The 22,587-nt window shown below is 34.8% G+C and overlaps 1 protein-coding gene across 1 annotated transcript; it reads left to right on the forward strand.

Moving 5' to 3' along the window:
• Positions 1 to 18,931: 18,931 nt before the first annotated feature.
• Positions 18,932 to 19,804, forward strand: LOC129740500 (uncharacterized). The gene is made up of 2 exons (XM_055732194.1): positions 18,932 to 19,200; positions 19,264 to 19,804. Exons 1-2 carry the CDS (start codon positions 19,003 to 19,005, stop codon positions 19,600 to 19,602), a joined length of 537 nt encoding a protein of 178 aa, XP_055588169.1. The 5' UTR covers positions 18,932 to 19,002; the 3' UTR covers positions 19,603 to 19,804.
• The last annotated feature ends 2,783 nt before the right edge of the window (positions 19,805 to 22,587 follow it).

Genomic DNA, 22,587 nt, shown 5'->3' on the forward strand with positions numbered 1-22,587 from the left:
AATCGCGCAGACCTGTCATACTGGTCGCTTTGTGTAGCGCGACCAATCTTATGCCAATGTGTTTTGTAGCGCGACTAGTAGGAAATCCAATAGGAACATTGTTTTTTCTCGATTTGAAGCAGTGATTCCGGGTTTTAAGCACAATAGTACGAAGATCTGTCCGAACTTGTGATAATAAACTAAAAAATATCTTAATCGGCGAGAAATTTTTCATGAATTCTTAGTTCCGGCAAAAAAAAACAAGGAATTTTGTCGGTTCAAATTTTGGCATTCTTGCAATCAGGGTCGTGATTTGATGAGTTTTTGATGGCTCCGGAAAGAAAGGAGACGAATCAAAGCATTATCAGATGTAGAGAAGTGATGATTTGTAGGGAATTTCAAAGTGACAGGTCGCGCCAGCATGACATACCAATGCAATGCAACGCAATCTTATTGGAACGTTGCGTTGCGTTGCGTTGCTAGTTGTTTCAGCATGACATCAGCCTTACAGTCTTTTCCCCGAAGCATGTTTTTTCGGACGTTTTTTCTTAGACTTCGAATAACTTTAAAGTTGATGTTTGTAGCTCAATATTGTCTGAGAACTATATTCGAGTCACGTTACAAGCTTTCCAAAACTATAAATATTGTAAAAATCGGTTAAGAAACAAGAGAGTTTTAGCGGAAAAGGTGTTAGGGGTCATTTGACCCCCGGCGGTATAAATAGGGGAGATGGGGGCATAATGGCCACCTTAAGGAAAACGGTTATTTAACCATAGAAAATAGCTATAATATGGAGGTTACATTATTGTTTCGTGTTCAGACACTTGAAAAGCCTATTCCCTAACGGGCTGAAACGTGAAAAACTAGATGAAAACGGTAAAAAATGCATTTTAAAAAATTTTGCCAAAAGCTGAAAACCAGCCACTGTGGAGGCATAATCAGAACCCCCCCTGAGGCAGTATGAGCACCATTAATCAGAGCAAGATGTGCGTTTTTGCCGGGGAATCTAGCAGCGAATTCAATTCGATGAAGTCAGGTGAGTCGTAGATTCATCAAACAAAGCAATAACAAAATAATCTAGGTCTGTTTGTAGAATACAAACAATTCACGCACGCTCATACATTAAGTGCTTTGTTCGGAGGATGATGCTACTAGCCGTATAATGTAACAATAAAAAAAATCGATCATGAATTGTGAATGGAAAAAAATCACCTCGAACAGAAATCTAACTCTAGTCTTTTGATTACCTCTCCGACACCTTACCAATAGGCTAAATTGTCGGATGAAAACTAGTCAAGGTGTGGCGCTATAAATCAATTTTAATTCGCTGCTAGATTCTACGGCAGAAAATGCTCATTATGCCTCGATAATATGGTGCTCTATATGCCCCTAGTCAACAAATTTAAGTAAAAACGTGTTTTAAAATTGATAAAAGTGAAAAAGCAAAAATTTTATGATGGTAAAAATTGAGAAACAATGTGTACATCATGTTGCAGTGCGTACATTATAGATCAAGGTTATTTTAAGATCATAAAAGCTTATTTCGTGGAGCTCAAAAATTATAATATTTTCGTAACTTGAGAACCAAGCTAGTTTTTTTTAAATATCTCTGTAAAGATGATAAGGAGATTCCTTTTTTTGTGAAAAATTAATACTATAGGAAGTACGAAACAAATCCTCATGAAAATTTATTTAAGAAAATACGCACTTTCGTAGAAAAGCGTAGTTCTCATTATGCCTCGGGTGCTCGTTATGCCCTCATCTCCCCTAGGTATACCATATACGTATTTCGAAACCTACAAACTTAAAAAAAAATATTTTTATGAAAAAATACGTGCATTTTGAAAATAAAAATAGTCATGAAGAAAAATTTGCGAAAAAACAATTTTTAAAGGAGTTACAGTCATTTGAAGTTCAAAAAATGTCATTTGACCCCCTTCGGTATAAATAGTGTTAAATAACAATTCCATGCTAGCCTTCTACCAGGCAGCTTGTGCGAAGAAAATGAAAAAAAATATGGGATAGAGTACCGCTTTACAGCGAACCCCCTCTTTCCGCCACCTTTTATACCTTCACGGGCAACAGGCAAGCTGCATAGATTTGTCACTAAATCATCACTTCAACCAAAACTACACTTTTCGTTCAAAAATTTAGAATCAGAACAAACAAATTTTCAGAAACTTATATCACAGAGAACTTTTATCCATGAAAATTTTCTCCAATTAGCGGTTTGGCCCTCGGAAAGCCATTCTACTTACTGGAGGAATGCCAACCAAATTCATGATCAAATTCTTTACCACCAATTTTTCCACAGTTTCCGGTTGTCATTAACGAATTTGTTTCAAACTCAATTTTAACAAAACTTTCGCGGACGGAGAAAAAACGCGTGTTGTTCGCGCGAGGCATAGCCTACTGCTCCAGAAAACAACTAACTAAAGACATTCAAAAATTGTATTTTTATTTTTGAGTGAAGTGCAAGACTAACGAGTATTTTTTTTATGTTATAAACAACTCTCGACAGCGATCGAATCTCGCTCAACTTGGTAGCGATGTTGCGTACTTCTAAGAAAACCCAGAATCGAGTGCCCCATCTGCACTAGTCTGTCTGTCTGTGGTAATAGTTTAATTTGAATTGGCTCTAATTTACTAGCCGAACCGTTTACCGCAAAGCTGCGCTGCCGCTAATTTATGGTTGAAAGGTTAGCTGAATAAATCACAGCTTTGCAGCGCCGAGGATGGTGGAGAGAGAACAAAAAAAACCTAGATAAATCGTGCCTGTTGTTTTCGGTTTCGCATCGTAAAAATAAGATCATCCGGTTTCTAGTATGAACGTACAACAACACCCCTTGGGGCCCGTCAATGCTTTGGTTGCTGTTTGTGGCGCAACTTCCTTTAAATTTTCTTGGGTTCCAAATCCACAACAAACGTTTTCAAGAATGTTTGCACCATGCTGCTGGACTGCTAAGTATAGCGGAGAGGAACAATTCGAGTTTTCGAGCATAGCAGAAACACAAACAACAATTAAACCTGACCTTGTGAGATCAGAAGAAAACAAGAAAAAATAACCGAAGTCTTAGGCAGCCCAGCATCACTGACAAAGCTGATGGTTCAACAATCAGCACAACATAACAAAAATGCTCTCAGGAGGGTTTTTTGTTGAGTTGAGATGATCTGCGTCTCCCTTGGCGTTGTAGTTGTGTAGACATAATTAACTATAGCACCTTCGTTTGTTCGGAGATGTAAACACAGATCAGGTCAAGGAACCGAACAACACGTTAAGGAAAGACGAAGTCGACGTAAGACGGTTGCGCGCTTTGGGTGTCATGTGGATGTCAATGTTGGTCGCCCACATGTACATATGTTGCAATGTTCTCAGCATGGGAGATCTCGCTGATCTCCAAAAGCTAGTACAAACGGATACTGAATGAAGACCACATTCGGTTTGTGGTGGGCCTTTTGACAATGGACTGGAAGTTCTCGAAACAACACTCGTAGCAGCGTATTAATGTTAGACAATGAATGACAATTGTGAATGTCTTTAAAATGCATGAAATGTTCAGATCTAATGTTATTCCGGAAAAAAGTTGTCAAAAAATCGGCGTTTTGAGACTTATGCATTCCATAAGTTATTCCCTTCGTAAATAGTGAAATAAGATCGTCTATACGTATGAGTGTGTGTTATTTATCGATAAAATTTAAGTTTATTTTTCCAACTCAGCCCGCGCTCCATTGAATGATCGGATGATTTTGAAATGCTAACAGTTAGTTAAAGTACATGAGATGGTACAAAAAGATTGGGTTGTAAAAGGACTGTTCAAGATAGAAAGTAGACACCCCAAATAATCGTTGAATTTCAAATTTGCATGTAATCCCGGACGGTTTTACGTTTCATAAATCATAAATCCCTGAATTTTCATAATTTTACAGGTTTCATCACGTCACCGGGAAACCGGAAAAAAACCGGGAATTTCAGCACCTCACCGGGAAAATTTACATTTTTCAAATTTTTTCACTAAGCTTCAAAAGTATTTTAGAATTATTTCAAAATTTAAGAGTATTTTTGAGAGTCACGATATATGAACATTTATCCCATAAACGCTTATTTTCGTTCATTAGTAAAGTAAGCGTTTATGTTATCACTTTTTTAACTAATGGCGGAGAAATATGACTTATCTATTTTTTGCGCTCTCCGCAAGTGTACTACACTTACAAGCATAACTCAAATGATATTAATTTAATAATGAAACTATTATCGACAAAACTAAACACAAAAATCAACTTTTTTTCTCTTTTAAAGAGGTTTCTGACTTAACCAGGTTCTCTTATAGAGGGTCAGCAACATGCAAATGAATTGAAATGATCTAGAAATTCAACTATTCAATATGTATTTGATAGAAATCCACCTGACACCAGTTGATGCATCAGTTCGAAGTTTTCTGAGTAAGTTTCAATATGGTACAAAAGTGTTTTCTCTAATTTCCTTGGTCTAGTCAGGAAAACGACTCTAGCTTATGGAGGTATTACACTCTCACTTGAAGAGGTTTTGTATTTTGCAAATCTTGACACTTGTTGTTTTCTCTCACAATTTCACCTCACAATTTCACCTCCAGGTTCGGCTGTACCTGTTTCAGTTTCGACGTAAAGTTATTTAGAGTTCGATATTTACATATTTCATAAAATTATTTTTTGCAAAAAGCAAATAATTTGGCAGCGTGAGACGTTTTAAGCAGAGCTACACCTCTTTTTCATCAGAAAAAAATATTGGTTTTTCAATGTTGTTGTTGTTGTGTATTTCGTTTGAATTGGCCTGAGGAAAGAAGCATTACATCGCAAGTGTTAAGTTTTTAATTCATTCTACGTTAAGCTGTTGCTTATTGTTTCCGAAATCTAAGGTCTTAACCCTGATAAAAAATAATATTTTACACTCAAACAATTAAACCTCAGCCCTGTTTTATACACGGTTTCTATATTTTCACGAATCTTTAGTCCAAATGACTATTACTATAGTTATTCATTGTTTTGTTTAAAAAAAAAACAGTTTTTTTCAAAAACATGTCCTGGATTTGTACAAAAGAATATAACTGGATTTAGAAAATAACTAAATATTTTCCTGCAATCTGATGATTTTAAGTTTTGTAAGACAAATTCCCATTCTAGTTGATTTTATAGTACGTTTCTATGTATTGTTAACATATTTCTATATAAATTATACTTTTTTTTTCTAGAACTCTATAGAAATTCAAGAAAATTTATATTGGCTGAAAAGTATTACATTACGGTTTCAAATTCAATTTAACTGGACTGTTTTTGCAAAATTGTTGAAATTGTGGAGCAAAACAACGAATAGATGCCCAGTTCGTTAGATTTGTTTAAAAAAATCACGAAAACCTGTAAATTTGAAACGAAAAGACTACGTGTTACAAGACGCCGAAGTGTTTACCATGATTTCTAATCGGTTAACAAGTTTTGGGATACAATTATTAGAAATTTCAAGCCTTTTATATTGATTTTTTTTATTCGTCATGATTTTAAATCAAAAAACGAGTATAAAAATTATCGGAAAAATCATCATTTATAACCGGGAAAAAAACCTGGGAAAAACCGGGAAAAACTTTGGAATTTCAAAACGAAAAATCGCTAGCAACCCTAATTTTGGCTGCTCTAACAAAAAGAACGAACTATGGGTTTCTGACACCCTTCCTGACTAGGGTGGTCTAACTCATTATTTTATTAAGTTATCATTAGGATCAACATGTGATCCGTTGATGTTTTTACACAAATAAACTAACCGGTTTTATCGAAACCGGTAAAACCAGTAAAACCGTCCATTTTCCAATACCGGAAATACCGATTTTTGGGACGGTAAAAAACCGGGATTTCCGGTAAATTTTTCATCAACTTTTCATCATCTTTTCATCAACGGCACTGTAATAAAATTGACACAGCTAAATGTTTTTTTTTACCAAATATGTATGAGTAGGTACAAATGCTTATATTTGGTTCAATCAGTTTCAAACTCTAAGCTCAATAAACCTTGCTACAAGGTTTAAGTATGTGAGATATGATTGTTGCTAAAACTTGCCGATGTACTTTTTGAATAAAAGCTAGAGTGGCGTTTAAAAAAGCATTGACAAGCTGCCATCTCTCACTCAGATGAAATATTTTTATGAAACTTTACACATTTCAGTTCAGCTATCGAACTAACGCTTCACAACATTTCAAGACTGTACAGGTGGACAATGACTGAAAAAAGAAATAGCTACAAGAAATTTAAGATTGCTTGATTATTATATCACAGAAGTTTTCATTGAAAAACTGGAATTTGGTCAAAAGATGCGAACATGTTTTATCTATAAACAGGCCAAGTTTTCCAAAATCGTTCTAAACGGTGAAGGGCTTTCAAAAATTAAAAACCAAAAATGTTGATTAGAAACTTCCTACTTTGTTTTAAAAATTAAAATGTTTCAATAGAACCAGCATTTAAACACATGTTGAAATATTTGTATTAATTTCTCTATCAATATTTTCAAGTTAATTGATGAAACTCTGTTGTTTTTATTTTTTATGCTGTTGAAGCATTTTCTTTTTCCGACAAAGCAGTAAAAAAGTTTTTATAAATTTGCAACAGTGTTATAGCAACAAAGAGCGTATGGATCAGATCCAAACAACTATATTTATTGCTGAATTTTGACTGATTTTTTAAAAGATTTTTTTTTCTATTTGTTTGTTTTAATTTTGGAAAGGCAAACATAATGCTATCACGACCTAGGTTGCGAGGAAAACATCCGTATTTAAGACAACAATAATCTGTAATTTTGGGAGTCAACCAAAAACTTTGTGACAGTGTTTGAGTTTTGTATGGCAATTGATTAAGTCATTTTTTAACGGAAAATCTTTTTGTATATACAATTTCGTATCATTTTCATGAAAGACTATAAAAACTTTTACTAAATCTGTAAAATCTATTCTTCAATACTGTTCTACAGGGTTTAGGACCAATATTCGTCGCAAACTATATGAAACCTCTATTGTTTCTGCATCCTCAATGTGAAATTAAAGTAATAAAATGACGATGATAAATATCATGATTATCATTAGGGTGATGATAGATTTATTACTAAGTGATAATTTAAATGCTTAATGCTATATTTTTCAATTGAAAATGTTGCAAAATCTATTGCGTTATAAATTCTGCGCGTTTTATGCCATTACTACTGCAGTTAGACGAAACCTTTTCATGAATTCGATATACTTTGAAAAATACCGGTTTTACCTGGTTTTATCGGTTTTGAAAATTCCAAATACCGAAATACCGGATTTGAAAAAAAAACCGGTAAATACGACCACCCTATTGCTGACATACGTCATTCGACCGAAACGGTAAAACTTCTAATGGATAGCCAAAGATACTTCCACACTACTCGCTCATTTGCCATTTTATTCCTCGATCCACTCAGATTCCACAATACATTCTTGAAAAACACCGCTTTTTAGGCAATTCTGTACAGACAGCGTTAAAAAAAACAGTTGGTTTAGCAAAACTATTATATGTAATTAAATTATCACTCAGCTTTTCCCGCACATCTAGATATTATTTTTTGCACATTTCACACTCAGGCATAGTATTCTTCTGTGGGCATAGTTTGCACTTGTCTTTAGAAATCTTTGCCATCTTTGTGCAAGCACTGTTTCCGATGGCTTCCCCTGCTGGGAAAATCCGGTATCACTTTTATCAATTTCTTAAAACATTGCCCTAACTGCTGTTATTATGTTCGGTTATTAATTCAGAAGTCCACTAGTTTTGCCCGAGATTTGAACCTCAAGCAGGCGGTAAAAGTAAAGTAAAAGTTGTCAGTGTTGGGGGTGAGCATAAGGGTGAGTATAGCAACCATATATTTGCATCGTCCCGGGTAACGATTCTGTTTGTTTATTCCGAAAAAGTTTTGCCCCGCGCGAGTGCAGATAAACGAAAACGGCATAAAAAACTAAAATTATCTAAATTATGAGTTTCGTGAAAAAAAAAACACGTCCACTGTCAGTCGTTCATCGCCTACTTCTCTGTTCAGGAAAGAAAGTGGACACCTGTTTTTTATAGTGTAAAAGTTAAGTTTTCGAAAACAAAAATCAAAAACTCATTTAGAAAAGTGTATATTTCAACAGATGTATGAGAATTCAGAGCCTAAAGCCCTGGTTTTGTAAAATTTTGCATAATTTTGATTGTGACTTTAACTGGTATAACTATAACTAAATTTACTCGAGTTTTCCATAGTGTTGGCTTCGATACCATGTTTTTCAAGGGGATTATAGGCCAGTGCCTTTCAATATGTCGCAGTTTGAGACATTTTGGTGAATTTGGTGACCTTTCGGTATTTCTCGATAAAATTTACATTTTCTTGGTTCAGTCGATAAAGGATATGAGTAGTAAAGTAATAAGTGCAATAAGCGATTCCCCAGCTAACAAAAATTGGCCAGAATTGATATTTTGTTTCAATTTTTCCAGTAAGTCTCTCCATTTATAGTGACCAATGTAAAAAATGTAGAACGCTTCAGTAAATACATTTTTTCGTATCCCACTCACACTTATTTTTATAATTTTTTTTCAATCAAATATATAGTAGTTTATCAAGAACATCCTTTAGAATGCCAACTCTTGTCAAATTTGGTAAAAATATCAGCGTTCTCCAGAAGTCAAAAATTTTACAAAGAAAAAAAATTACAATATTTCATGTTTCAGGGCATGTTGTTTTTTTTATTATTCTAGTTCGATATAGCATTTTTCTAAATTTTTTTCCTATATAGTGATAACTTTAATCAACTTTTTTGATAACTTCTAAGAAAAATACACGCTTTTTCAGAATTCAGGAAGCGAGCAGCATCTTCCTTTTTATTCCGGATTGCTTGTCTCTTTTTCCATACAGATTTCGGTAGATCTTCAAGAAAATTTTTTTTTTCCAAACACATTAATTATTTTAAACAACGAAAACTTCGCATCCTTCCTGAAAAATAACTTTTTGTGCAGATTTTATTCGTGCAACGATGGATTAACTTCACCTCTGCCACCTTCAATCCAAGTTTTTCAACATATTTTTTGTGTATTGTTTGAAGCAGAGTTAAACAAACAATGCAACATAGTTCTCACAATTCTGGCTAGTATACCTACTTTATAAAATTTTGTAACAGAGGTATCAAATTTAGTCGGTAGTTCTAGCAATACAGAACCAATTATACGAAATGTTTTCAATTATTGCTCATAACAAGTCTTGATTGTTATTTTGGTAACGTTTGGCTTTAAACTTATTGGGATCAAAACAGAACCCTACATGCGTTATATACTGGAAGTTTCACTTTACTTAAAATGTATTTGATACGCAGCAAACAGCACTGTTTAAAGAAAAGGATACAATAAGAAATATTTATCCTGTAAAGAATACTAAAGATATTAATGAACCACTGTCAAAATGACTGAAATAATTTGTGAAACGTTGCCTGACAGCAGTCAGTCACATTTCGCAGATGTTATACGCAAACCTCCACTGCGTCAAGCGCTAAACTGTCTCATCTGAAGCAGGCCATCGAATTTGATTGATGTGAATTTGGAACACACGCTTCGATATCACTTTTCGACTCAGTGACAGCGCCCTCCACACAGAGAAGCAATGCATCGCCGCCGTGCATTTGCATTAATTGAACCGTTCGTTAGGAACACTGTCATGGCTTCACCGAATAAGAATGTATGTACGTTAGGGTGGCAATGGATGGATGGGAACAATTTCATGATCTTATACATTTTGTAGATTGGCCGAAAAAAACTGACCTGTGCCAAGTTTCAGCTCAAACGGGGTGCCTCAAAGTAGCGCTCGAAGTTTCGGTTTTTTAACCTTAAAAATCACACCACGAGGGCCAAAGGATATTATTGAAAAATCGAAATTTTCATTTTTATGCCAAATGACTTAGAAATACATGAAACGTCGAAATCTAGTGTCATATCAACAAAACATTTTGGCCAAAAATATCGAAGTTTTATGCATTTAAGCTAAATGACGTCAATAGCTTAAAAATTAAAATTTTGATTTTCTAGGTTTTCTGTGGTTCTCCTCTACGTCCTTAGTCATTTGGCATCAGAATAAAAGTTTCGATTTTTCCGATTTTCTTTGAACCCCCTCTATGGTGATTTTTGAGGAACAAAAAACCGAAACTTTGAGTGCTACGAGGCACCCTTTTCTCAACTCCGATAGAGCTGAAATTTTAAACTAGACAGTTTTTTAGGCCAATCTACAAAATGCATATGGTCGGTTTGCCAAACTCGAAATGATGGCTGTCACCCTAATGTAGGCACACATGTTCCTATAACTGCATTAAATTCAACAAAAGACTCCATTTTTTCACAGCTTCTCAACTCGACCCTTATCTGCTTCAAGTGGTAGTTTGAGGTTGCCTGACTGAGGGCTGTGAACGAACGGCATTCACATCGAACATCTCGACAGGCGTCTCGATTCTATCCGGGTTCCGCGGAATAGAAAACGAGAGCTTCGAATGCCACCTCACAGCCCGGAGCTGAGGCCGGGTCGATACGGATACTTCCAAATACAACTTAGTACATACAGATCCGACCGACGACCTGACCTACAACAGCCTCAGAGCGCTCACGATTAATTACGGGGTTAACGCGAGAAAACGAAACGCGAAACCCTATAGTTTGAGGTATGTTTCGCAATCTGATTTGCTCGACTTATATGTAGCTGGCTAGTTCTATGATGCAGTCGATTCTGTTATATTTACCTACTACATATGTACTTATATCGCATCGGTCTTTAAAGGTCTCATAGTGCATTTAGTTAGTTTCAAAGTTCAGCATGCATATTTCACGCCTAGTTTTCTACCTATCAAAACGGCGGAGTATGCAAATCGAACACTCTCTCTTTTTGTCTTAATTTTTTTAAATAGTTTTTAAAGCAATCTCCAAGGCATTCGCCAGAACGCAAACACAACTTCCGTGCCAGTGTGTAACTTGAAAAATATTCTTGTAGAGCGTTCGGCAAACAGCCACATAGAAGACCACTACAAAACCGGAATAAAACCAGATATACCTTAACCGATATACCCCAATTGATGAGAAAACGGGAGACACGAATAGCACTATCTGGCAATAGAAATAGTAGTATTGCGTTGATGTCATGCTGAGGCGACAAGCATCGCTTTGCGTTCTAGGTTCCAATAAGGCTGATGTCATGCTGAAGCAACTAGCAACGCAACACAACGCAACGTTCCAATAAGAAAGCGTTGCAACGCATTGGTATGTCATGCTGGCGCGACCTGTGACTTTGAAATTCCCTACAAATCATCACTTCTCTACATCTGATAATGCTTTGAATCGTCTCCTTTCTTTCGGGAGCCATCAAAAACTCATCAAATCACGACCCGGATTGCAAGAATGCCAAAATTTGAACCGACAAAATTCCTTGTTTTTTTTTTGCCGGAACTAAGAATTCATGAAAATTTTCTCGCCGATTAAGATATTTTTTAGTTTATTATAACAAGTTCGGACAGATCTTCGTACTATTGTGCTTAAAACCCGGAATCACTGCTTCAAATCGAGAAAAAACAATGTTCCTATTGGATTTCCTACTAGTCGCGCTACAAAACACATTGGCATAAGATTGGTCGCGCTATACAAAGCGACCAGTATGACAGGTCTGCGCGATTTCCATGGAGATCAAATGAGAGCTGGTTAGTCGTGTGAACGTTGCGTTGTAGGTCGCGTTGCTAGTTGCTTCAGCATGACATCAGCCTAAGAAAGCAATGCAACGCATTGGTATGTCATGCTGGCGCGCCATGGTACTTTCAAAATTCACTACAAATCATCATGTCTCTACATTGGATAATGCTTGGAATCGTCTCCTTTCTTTCGAGAGCCATTAATAACTCATCAGATCATGATCCGAATTGAGAAAATGCCGAAATTTCAACCGACAAAATTCTTTGATTTTTCGCGGGAACTAAGAATTTATGGAAATTTTCTCGTCGATAAGGATATTACTTAGTTTATTATCACAAATTCGGACGGATCTTCGAATTATTGTGGTTAAAACCCGAAATCACTGTTTTAAAACGAGAAAAAACAATATTCCCATAGGATTTCCTACTTGTCGCGCTACAAAACACCCTGGCATCAGCTTTGTCGCGCTTTCCAATGCGCTCAGCATGACAGGTCTGCGCTTTTTCCATGGAGATCAAATGAGAGCAGGTATGTCGCGTAAACGTGTTGCGCTGCTTGTCACCTCAGCATGAAATCAGCCTTACGCTGTATTTTTTTTAGGAGCTTTGTCAGAGGTGCCAGGGGTCCTGATTTTTTAAGGATTTGTCCTGTTTTCATGTTTGTTTTGTTGTTTTTATTTGAAATTTTAAGCCCCTTGAGTTTATTCATCCCATACACACAGTCTCATACATAAAGCAGTCCTGATTTTTGGAATACCGTCCTGATTTTTGAAAAACTCTTGAACTGTCCTGATTTTTCCAGACAGGTCTTTAAACTGTCCTGAATTTCAACATCGAATAAATCTGCAGTAAAATAGTTGAATCCAATAAACGGATGGTAATATTCGGTTCAAATGATATTTATATATTTTTTTAATATGAACTGCGGTCTTGACAAGAAGACGTTTACAGTACCTGTATTTCGCCTTTATGTGTGCAATCCATTGATGTCCTGAAGAAATCATTTTTTTCTTCGCGGTGTTATGATTTTTTACAAAACCACCTGGCACCTCTTTTGGACAATCGCAAAAAGTGATGATCAGGGATTTCATTTCATTCAACAATAATAGGGGAAAGATTTATGCTTATTTATGGTCTTTGGGAATGTATTCGCTTTTTGAAAATTTATACGATGATCTTCTATCTAGGATGATTAGCCAATTTGTTTTGAAATTTACAGATCCTTGCAAAGAAATCCTATTACAAGATAAAACAAATTTAATTTAAACAAATTTAAAATAGCCGAATATCCCATTATTGGTAAAATTGGATAGCCAAATATTGTTAGTTAGAATTAAATGCATCAGTGCATATTTTTTGAGAATTTTATTTCTTACCAATTCTTAGAAAAATGATTTCATAACTATTGTGGTGTCTCTAACCAACACATATCTTTTAAATTTTAATATACGGCCCCGTTCGATTTTGGCAACATACCCGAATCTTTTGTGTTGCCAAAATCGAACAGTTTTTTTTCCTGAACTTTTTTTCACCTATTACTACAAAAAGCTATTATTATTGCCATTATCGAAATTTTAAATTAATTTATTATCATTTTTTTTAATCATTTTTTTCTTATTATTTTTCTGATGCATTTTTCACTTTTCTTATTATGTTTTTTTTTTTTTTTTTTGTTAAATCTAATTTATTTGAAACGGCTCGTACCGCTCGGTTTTAAGGAGCCAAAATCACTGTATGCTTTTAATTTACAATTCATTGGTTAATTCTAGTGCATTTGGAAAATTTATGGTAGAAAAAGATTTGAAAGAAAAAGTAAAGATTCAGAAATTTTATAAGTGAAGATCAATAGTTTTGAGAAAAACAGGGTTGCTAGCGAACCGGGAAAACCGGGAAAACAGGGAAAAACTTTGGAATTTCATCACGTCACCGGGAAACCGGGAAAAAACCGGGAATTTCGGCACCTCACCGGGAAAATTGACATGTTTGAAATTTTTCCACGGGGTTTCAAAAATATTTTTAAAATTATTTCAAAATTCGGGAGTATTTTTTTAAGAGTCTCGATATAGAATTATCTCATAAATGCTTATTTTCGTTCATTAGTAATCAATCGAAGTTTGAATCGCTTTTTTAACAAATTGCGGAGGAATATGAGTTATTTTTTTTCGGACTCCGCAAGTGTGCTACACATACAAGCATAACTCAAATGTTATAAATTCAACAATGAAACTATTATAGACAAAACTTAACACAAAACTAACTACAGTCGATCCTAGATAAGTTAGAGCTCAAAGGACTGAACTTTTTTCCTCGCTTAAAGAGGTTTCTTACTTAACCAGGTTCTATTTTATAGAGGGTCAGCAACATACAAATGCTTTAAAGTGATCTAGAAATGCAACAAATCAATGTGTATTTGATAAAAATGCACCTGACACCAGTTGATGCATCAGTTCGAAGGTTTCTGAGTAAGTTTCAATATGGTACAAAAGTGTTATTTCCTCTAATTTCCTTGGTCTAGTCGGGAAAACGACTCTAGCTTATAGAGGTTTTACACTCTCATTTGAAGAGGTTTTGTGTTTTGCAAAGCTTGAGACTTGATGTTTTCTCTCACTATAGAGGTTTCTCGCACATCCAGATTCGGCTGTACTAGTTTTAGTTTCGACGTAAAATTATTCAGTGTTCGATATACAAATTTCATAAAATTATTTTATGCAAAAGGCAAATAATTTTGCAGCGTAAGACGTTTTTGAGCAGAGTTATACCTCTTTTTCACCAGAAAAAGATATTGGTTTTCCAATGTTATTGTTTTTGTGTATTTCTTTTGAATTGGCCTGAGGAACGAAGCATTACATCGCCAAGTGTTAAATTTTGAATTCATTCTACGTTAAGCTGTTGCTTAAAGTTTCCGAAATCTAAGGTCTTAATCCTGATAAAAAAAATAATATCCTACACTCAAACAATTTAAGCTCAGCCCTGTCTTATACACGAATTTTCGCATGAACTTTCATTACGTCGTATGAAAAAAATGTAAACAAAGAGTAGTCGCAACTTCTTCCATTTAGAATATTTGTAGCCTGGACAACATATTCTATTTGTAAAATACAAATTTTAAAGTTGTTTTGATAACTTTTTCAGCAGTGAATTCTTAAGATGTTTCAAACGACGTAATGAAAGCTCAGGCGAGATTTCTATATTTTCACGAACCTTTAGTTCAAATGACTATTACTAAAGATATTCATTGTTCATTTAAGTTAAACATTTTGTTCAAAAACATGTCTTCGAGTTTGTACAAAAAAAAACTGTATTTGGAAAACAATGATTTTATAGTTTTATAGATTCTTGAAAAACTATATTGCCTGTAAGTACTACATTATAGTTTCAAGATCAATTAATCGGACTTATTTTTGCAAAATTAATGAAATTGCGGAGCAAAACAACTAATTGATACCCCGTTCGTAAGATTTGTAAAAAAAATCATGAAAACCTGTCAATTGATACGAAAAGACTACGTGTTAGAAGACGCCGAAGTATTTGTCATGATTTCTAACCGGTTTACATGATTTGGGATACATTTATTAGAAATTTGAAGCTCGGTATATTGATTTTTTTTTATTCATCATGATTTTATATGAAAAACTAGTTGACCCGGTAAACTTGTTTTACCTGTTACTTAATAAATCGTTAGAAAATGTTTCATCAACACATCTTTAATTTCTTCGTGCTCGTGAATCAGTTTTCATGAAAATCGTCTTCAAGTTGTTCGAGTTGTGGCCCAATTCTAGTTGGTTTTGTATGGGAGCCCCCCTTCCATAAAATGTGACATTCTCAAAACTAAAATACAAACCATCTCTGGCCCGAAAAACCCTCGGATACCAAATTTCACTTAATTCCGACCGACCATTCATACGTGATGGTGTTACAAAGAAAACGCGTCCATTTTTATATATATAAGACGAGTATAATAACTATCGAGAAGATCATCATTTATAACCGGGAAAAAACCTGGGAAAAACCGGGAAAAACTTTGGAATTTCAAAACGGAAAATCGCTAGCAACCCTGTCAGTTCTGAGTTAAAATCGATATTGATAATTGATGAGCTAATAAATCTATATGAGGCCTTCAGAGTCAAAAGGGTATTAGTGCAAAAATGTTAGATTTTGAGTTCACATCGTCTATCTTTTATTCATATTTCAAACTTTATTTTGTGTTTTTTTTCAGATTTCAAGCATTTTATTTTTATAATATAACATACATATGACATTCGAAATAAAAAGTTTTTTTTTAATATACGGAAAATAACCTAACACCACATCTTTAATGCGTATTTTCTCGAAATTATAGCCCTTTGGATCAAAAGGCCTTACAATTTCTATAAACTTATGTTGTCCTCGAGGATTCAGATGTTTCCTAGATGTTGTAGATCTCATAATACAATGCCTTACTTTTGGCGTAAAATTCTTTTAAATGTCTACGAAATTTCCGTGTTTTACAGAGTCAATACAATTCACGATTTTCAATGAAATTGATATGGCAAAACATCTTTAATTTTGTAATCCTTCGAATGTTGTTCAGTTTTTCTAAAAAAGGTAAATACACATTTTTAGAAAAAATGTATTTTCAAAGGTCAACAAAATTTTCAACCAACTCTTTAGCTGAGAAAAGTTTATTGCTAAGAATCAGCGCCTCAAATAGAAAACAGTTGTTAAATCTTGACTCTTCAGAAAGGGTAAATTTTGTAAACCTGTGTTAGCAATTGAATTTAGAATAAAATATTGAAATTTAAATTATGGACATCCGCTGGCCACCCTGCAATTAACATTGCGTGATATATTAATAGTTTGTGAACCGGTTCCGCTTTACCTTGCAAAAGTACGACATCCTGGGAAGAGAGAACAGAAATGAAGAAAAAAACAGTTCATCAGCATCAGGCAAAACTATCAGCTGGTGCTGCGGTGGTTGACATTATGTACACACAACAACAGTTCTTAAGGCGGATAACCTTTGTTCCCGATACGATTAGACAGCGTTGGTGTAAACAAAAAAAAATTAACAAAATATAGTCAGTTTTAAAAGGGTCGTATTAATACTTGACGAGTAAAGAGAAAATTGATGTTCAAGCTTCGTAACAGGTTTGTGATATTGCATATAGAAAATCGTCGATCCTTTTGGCAACGTCACTTTCTGTTATGGATTGATCTTGGAGCTCGGACTGGAGCTGGATTTCGGACACTCGCTTCAGGTTCTATATAAGAAGATATCAGGATTCTACTTGAAAGAGAAGCCTAAAAATTAGCTTCGCATCTCCAAGAAACAAAAATACTTCATTGAATTGAACTCGATCTCCCTCCCACCGCAAAAGAATTCCACGACAAACAAATTTCCTTACATAAACAATTTTTGGACCTTCGAAGAGCAACAGACTGAGAATATTAATGGTCTACAAGAGGTTCCTCGAGGCACACCAGAGTAGTATCTGTAGAATTTCCATTTTGAGCGTTTTTTGTTTTTTTGTGAAATCACACCTATTTGTTTTGGGAATCTTCATCGGGTAGTGGTTGAACTGTTGATTTCCCTTCGGACTGTGAAAGAAGTTTATGTCAATCAATCTGCCATGAGGAAAAAACAGTTATTATATTTTAACTTATATTTTTTTAAAAGTAAACTCACGTTATGATCCGCTCCCAAATCCTTCTTCAGATTTATGGTACCGAGAAGGGCCGACGTGGTGCGGTTCAGTTTCTTCACGCGGAGGATAAACTCGCCAACTTCAGTGCCGTTGTACTGCTCGAATCCTTCATACAGAACGTCCTTTGCGGCGGAACATTTTGAACTGAACTGCAGCACAACGACGCAACACAGAACAAGCGAAAGCCATTCCACCCTTAACGGATTGCAGTTTTCCATTGAATCGACACTGCCGAGCAAATGATCATGAAGCTCATTCAATTCGAAAGTTTATATATAACATTCACGTGTAACTTTTCGTGAAACGATAAATGAAACAAGGAGAACATTGGTATTTGCATGTTTGATATCATGGAATCAGTTTCTATGTTATTTCATATGATAGATTTGTATCAGTTGTTCGTTCAAATCCTCTTATAGCGTGCTTGACCGATTTAAGCCGTGTTGTTTTGCCAAAGTGTTGTAAGTTTAACAAATGGGCTCAAATTAATGTTGAACATATTTTAAATGATAATTTTTGTTTTGTTTCCTATCATTTGTAGAGTGAAATGCAAAATAAACGACCAATGCATTCCATTATAACATTGCTGACTCTCTAAGCTTTAAATTATCCTCAGTTGCCATTTTTTTGTCAGCAGAGAATCATCGAAATCATCGGAATTGTTCATACGCTAAAACACCAAATACTTTCATTTCTTCATTGTCTACACATCTCAAAAACATATAAGTGATTAATATTATCTCAGCACCAACATTATAAAAGGTTGTATAAAAGACAAAGTAAACAAAATCCGTTTTGAGTGGATTCATGAAGCCCAATATAAGCTCTACCTAGAAAAAAACCGTTTTGAATTTATCAGTTTCTATTAGATTTAAAATGAAATTTGAGCAAAGGATCTTAAAATCTATAGCCATAATATGACATTACTCCCACAAAAATTGGTTTATATACCCTTTACGCCAGAACATAGCAAACGTAAAAAAGCTATTCACTAACTCCACTGGGTCTCCCCATAAGCGTTTATCAAAAAAGAGGCAAAATTTTATATCCATCTCACTCACAGTACACACATCAGACATACAGTTCAAGGCAAAGTGTGTATGACCATTTAGATAAAATTCATACTCCAGCTAGGTTCTATAAGCATTTGCGAGCTATTTTTCCATGGAAATACCCGTATATCTATAAAAAACATATAAAGAATACTCCTACGCGCCGTTTGAGTGACATAAACTTGATAGATTTAACGTCAATTTTAATAAGCAGTTTAAAAAAGGTTGCAAAATTTTCAAACGCATTTTTCTCGAAATGTTATAAATGAATAGGCCCTTTACCATTACCATGATTATTTGATTGAACAAGCAAAATGAGAGTACCTTCCCTTCATCATATTACATGGCATTTATCACACGTTTTTTGCACTAGATACCTACCCATTATACTACATTGTTAGGCTGTTCAAATATTCAAATTTATCTAGATTTAAATGCTATCAATCATAATTACTAGAACCGAGTTACAACTAAAATTTGCTTATAATCCCAAATATAAATAAACTGAACGCCAATATAATAAATGAGTCGCAGATTGGTTGCAGCAGAGAGCTGTTCACTCAAAATTGAAAATGATATTCAACACGATTCTAAATGTGACACTCCTAGCCAATGTAACATTGGCGCTACAAGTGATGTACGAAGGATTCCAGCAATTCAGCGGTTTTGAAACAATAGAATATGCTGTACGAATAAGGAAAATTAACCGTACAACGACAGCTGCGACTGGAAAAATTATTTTTAAAAAGGAAATAGGCGCAGATTACAAGGTAGAATATTTGGAAATTTGACGACATACAAGGTCACATTATTAATTGCTTCCTCCACTACAGTTTACCATGCGCTTCTTCCACAGTCCGTTGGGCAATCAACAGTTCATTTACTATCCGATGAAAATTCCCGAATCCGATGTGTGTTTTTTCTTTAAGTTTATTTATCCTGATTATGTGGATTATTTCAAGGACTACCTTACCAACTTACCAAAGGTTGGTGAATGCCCGATTAGCCCTAGAGTGGTGGAGATGAACAATCATATAATGGATTCAAGAATGTTCCCGAAATATATGCCAGCTGGTTTGTGGAAAGCAGTCCTGACTGGGGAAGGTCTTGGAGATAATGTTACTTTTGAACTAACCGCGAACATGCGCGGAGACAACTACTACGGGGGATGATTCGTTGACCTCAAGAGTCAATCATCATCTTCGGAAGTGTGAGTCTGGTTGCTAAAGGTTCAGTTTCAAGTCCCTTGAAAACAGCTTTAATGTTCGAGAAATACACAATAGTATCTATATCAGCTTATCACGAAGAAAATATTCTAAATCTTAAATTTCGTAGCAAATACCTTTAAATTATCCGATTAGTTATTAGCTTAGAATACTGGATAAAAAAAAATTGAAAAATGTTTTCAATCATTAAAATGTGATGTTTATTTATCGCCTTGAAAAAACGACCAATTTTAAAGCAATACACATATGTAACTTCCAGATAAAAGTTTATGCCAAATACGACATCTCACCTTAGAGCTGCAATTGGTGCCAATCTTAGCCCAAAAGTGTTTTTAGAAATAGGGATTGTGGCTCATTCTGCAGGGCGAGTGGCGTGGGGTGACTTAGTTTTTCAGAATCACCTTATTCTAGCAGGCGAATGCCGTGAGTTGAAGGCACTTTAGAGGTGACTTGAATGAACTCTCATCGTTTTCTGGCGTGACTCAAGTCGGAGGCAAGTGACTTTTCAAGTCGTTACCTATTACGCAGGAGATTTTACCCAAATGCAATTCCGGCTGTTATTTACAGTCAATGCATCGAAGCTCTTTCATTACCGCTAGCCCAAATCTTTAACCGATCATTTCAACAACGTAAATTCCCGGACTATTGGAAAAAATCCATCATGTTTCCTGTCTTCAAAAATGGCGAACGACAAAATGTGAAGCAATATCGAGGCATTACGAGTTTATATCTGCAGGATCCAAGCTTTTCGAAATTGTTGCGTAAGTTACGGCCTTTTACGCGCTTCTTCACATCACATTGCGCTGAACAGCATGGATTCATGTCTGGTAGATCGGTGAGTACCAATCTTTTAGTGTACACGTCGTTTTGTCTGAACTAAATAGAAAGGAAAAAACAGGTCGATGAAATATACACCGATATCAAAGCGGCATTTGATACGATTTTTCACTAAACCTTACTCGCTAAGTTAGCTAAGCTTGCGTGTTCATGACAGCATAGTCTCTTTACATGACAACATCATTCTTTACCGAGTATTAGGCTCAAATTTGGTGATAGCATATAATTTCCTTTTACTAACCGGTCTGGAGTGCCGCTATTGAGCAATTTGGGAGCTTTACTGTTTGTTCTGTTTTTCAACGACCAGATCCAGGGTTGCTAGCGAACCGGGAAAACCGGGAAAAATTTTGGAATTTCATCACGTTACCGGGAAACCGGAAATTTCGGCATCTCACCGGGAAAATTTACATTTTTAAATTTTTTTCACGAAGTTTCAAAAATATTTTTTGAATTATTTCAAAATTTAAGAGTATTTTTGAGAGTCTCGCTATAGATTTATCTCATAATCGCTTATTTTCGTTCATTAGTGAAATAAGCGTTTATGTTATCACTTTTTTAACTAATTGCGGAGAAATACGAGTTATCTCATTTTTTCGCTCTTCGTAAGTGTGCTACACTTACAAGCATTACTCAAATTATATTAATTTAATAACGAAACTATTAACGACAAAACTAAACACAAAACTGAACTTTTTTCCTCTCTTAAAGAGGTTTCTAACTTAACCAGGTTCTCTTTTAAAGAGGGTCAGCAACATACAAATGAATAGTGATCTAGAAATTCAACTGTATTTGATAAAAATCCACCTGACACCAGTTGATGCATCAGTTCGAAGTTTTCTGAGTAAGTTTCAATACGGTACAAAAGTGTTATTTTCTCTAACTTCTGTGGTCTAGTCAGGAAAACGACTCTAGCTTATGGAGGTATTACACTCTCACTTGAAGATGTTTTGTGTTTTGCAAATCTTGAGACTTGTACTTTTCGCTCACTATAGAGGTTTCGCGCACATCCAGGTTAGGCTGTACCAGTTTCAGTTTCGACGTAAAATTATTCAGTATCGATATACATATTTCATAAAATTATTTTATGGAGAAAGCAAATAATTTGGCAGCATGAGATGTTTTTAAGAAGAGTTACACCTCTTTTTTATCAGAAATTCATCAGAAATTTCAATGTTGTTGTTGTTGTGTATTTCGTTTGAATTGGTCTGAGGAAGGAAACATTACATCGCAAGTGTTAAGTTTTTAATTCATTCTACGTTAAGCTGTTGCTTATAGTTTCCGAAATCTAAGTTCTTAACCCTGATAGAAAATAATATCTTAAACTCAACAATTAAACCTCAGCCCTGTTTTATACACGGTTTCTATATTTTCACGAATCTTTAGTTCAATGACTGTTACTATAGTTATTCATTGTTTTGTTTTAAAAAACATTTTTTTCAAAAACATTTTTTTCAAAAACTTCTTTGGATTTGTACAAAAAATATAACTGGATTTAGAAAATAACTAAATATTTTCCGGCAATATGATGATTTTAAGTTTTGTAATCCTCATTCAAGTTGATTTTATAGTATGTTTCGATGTATTGTTAATAATGTTTCTATATAAATTATACTCTATAGAAATTCTAGAAAATTTATATTGGCTGAAAAGTACTTCATCATAGTTTCAAGATCAATTTAATTGGACTTTTTTTGCAAAATTGTTGTAATTGTGGAGCAAACCAACGAATAGATGCCCAGTTCGTTAGATTTGTTTAAAAAAAAAATCATGAAAGCCTGTAAGTTTGAAACGAAAAGTGTTACAAGACGCCGAAGTGTTTGCCATGATTTCTAATCGGTTAACAAGTTTTGGGATACAATTTTCAGAAATTTGAAGCCTTTTATATTATTTTTTTTTATTCGCCATGATTTTAAAATAAAAAACGAGTATAAAAAATATCGGAAAAATCATCATTTATAACCGGGAAAAACCCTGGGAAAAACCGGGAAAAACTTTGGAATTCTAAAACGAAAAATCGCTAGCAACCCTGGAAAAGATAAATTTTAAACATATAGTCTAAGTCCATTACAGATGTTCTCTTACTGGAGTGTAAGG

The sequence above is a fragment of the Uranotaenia lowii genome, chromosome 1 (assembly GCF_029784155.1).
Source record: "Uranotaenia lowii strain MFRU-FL chromosome 1, ASM2978415v1, whole genome shotgun sequence".
Lineage (NCBI taxonomy): Eukaryota > Metazoa > Arthropoda > Insecta > Diptera > Culicidae > Uranotaenia > Uranotaenia lowii.

What these genes read in the sequence shown, in the direction of transcription:
- LOC129740500 (XM_055732194.1), top strand. Translation starts at nt 19,003, where the DNA reads ATGATATTCAACACGATTCTAAATGTGACACTCCTAGCCAATGTAACA. An exon ending in AAATAGGCGCAGATTACAAG is followed by an intron (nt 19,201 to 19,263) that starts GTAGAATATTTG and finishes CCTCCACTACAG; the next exon opens with TTTACCATGCGCTTCTTCCA.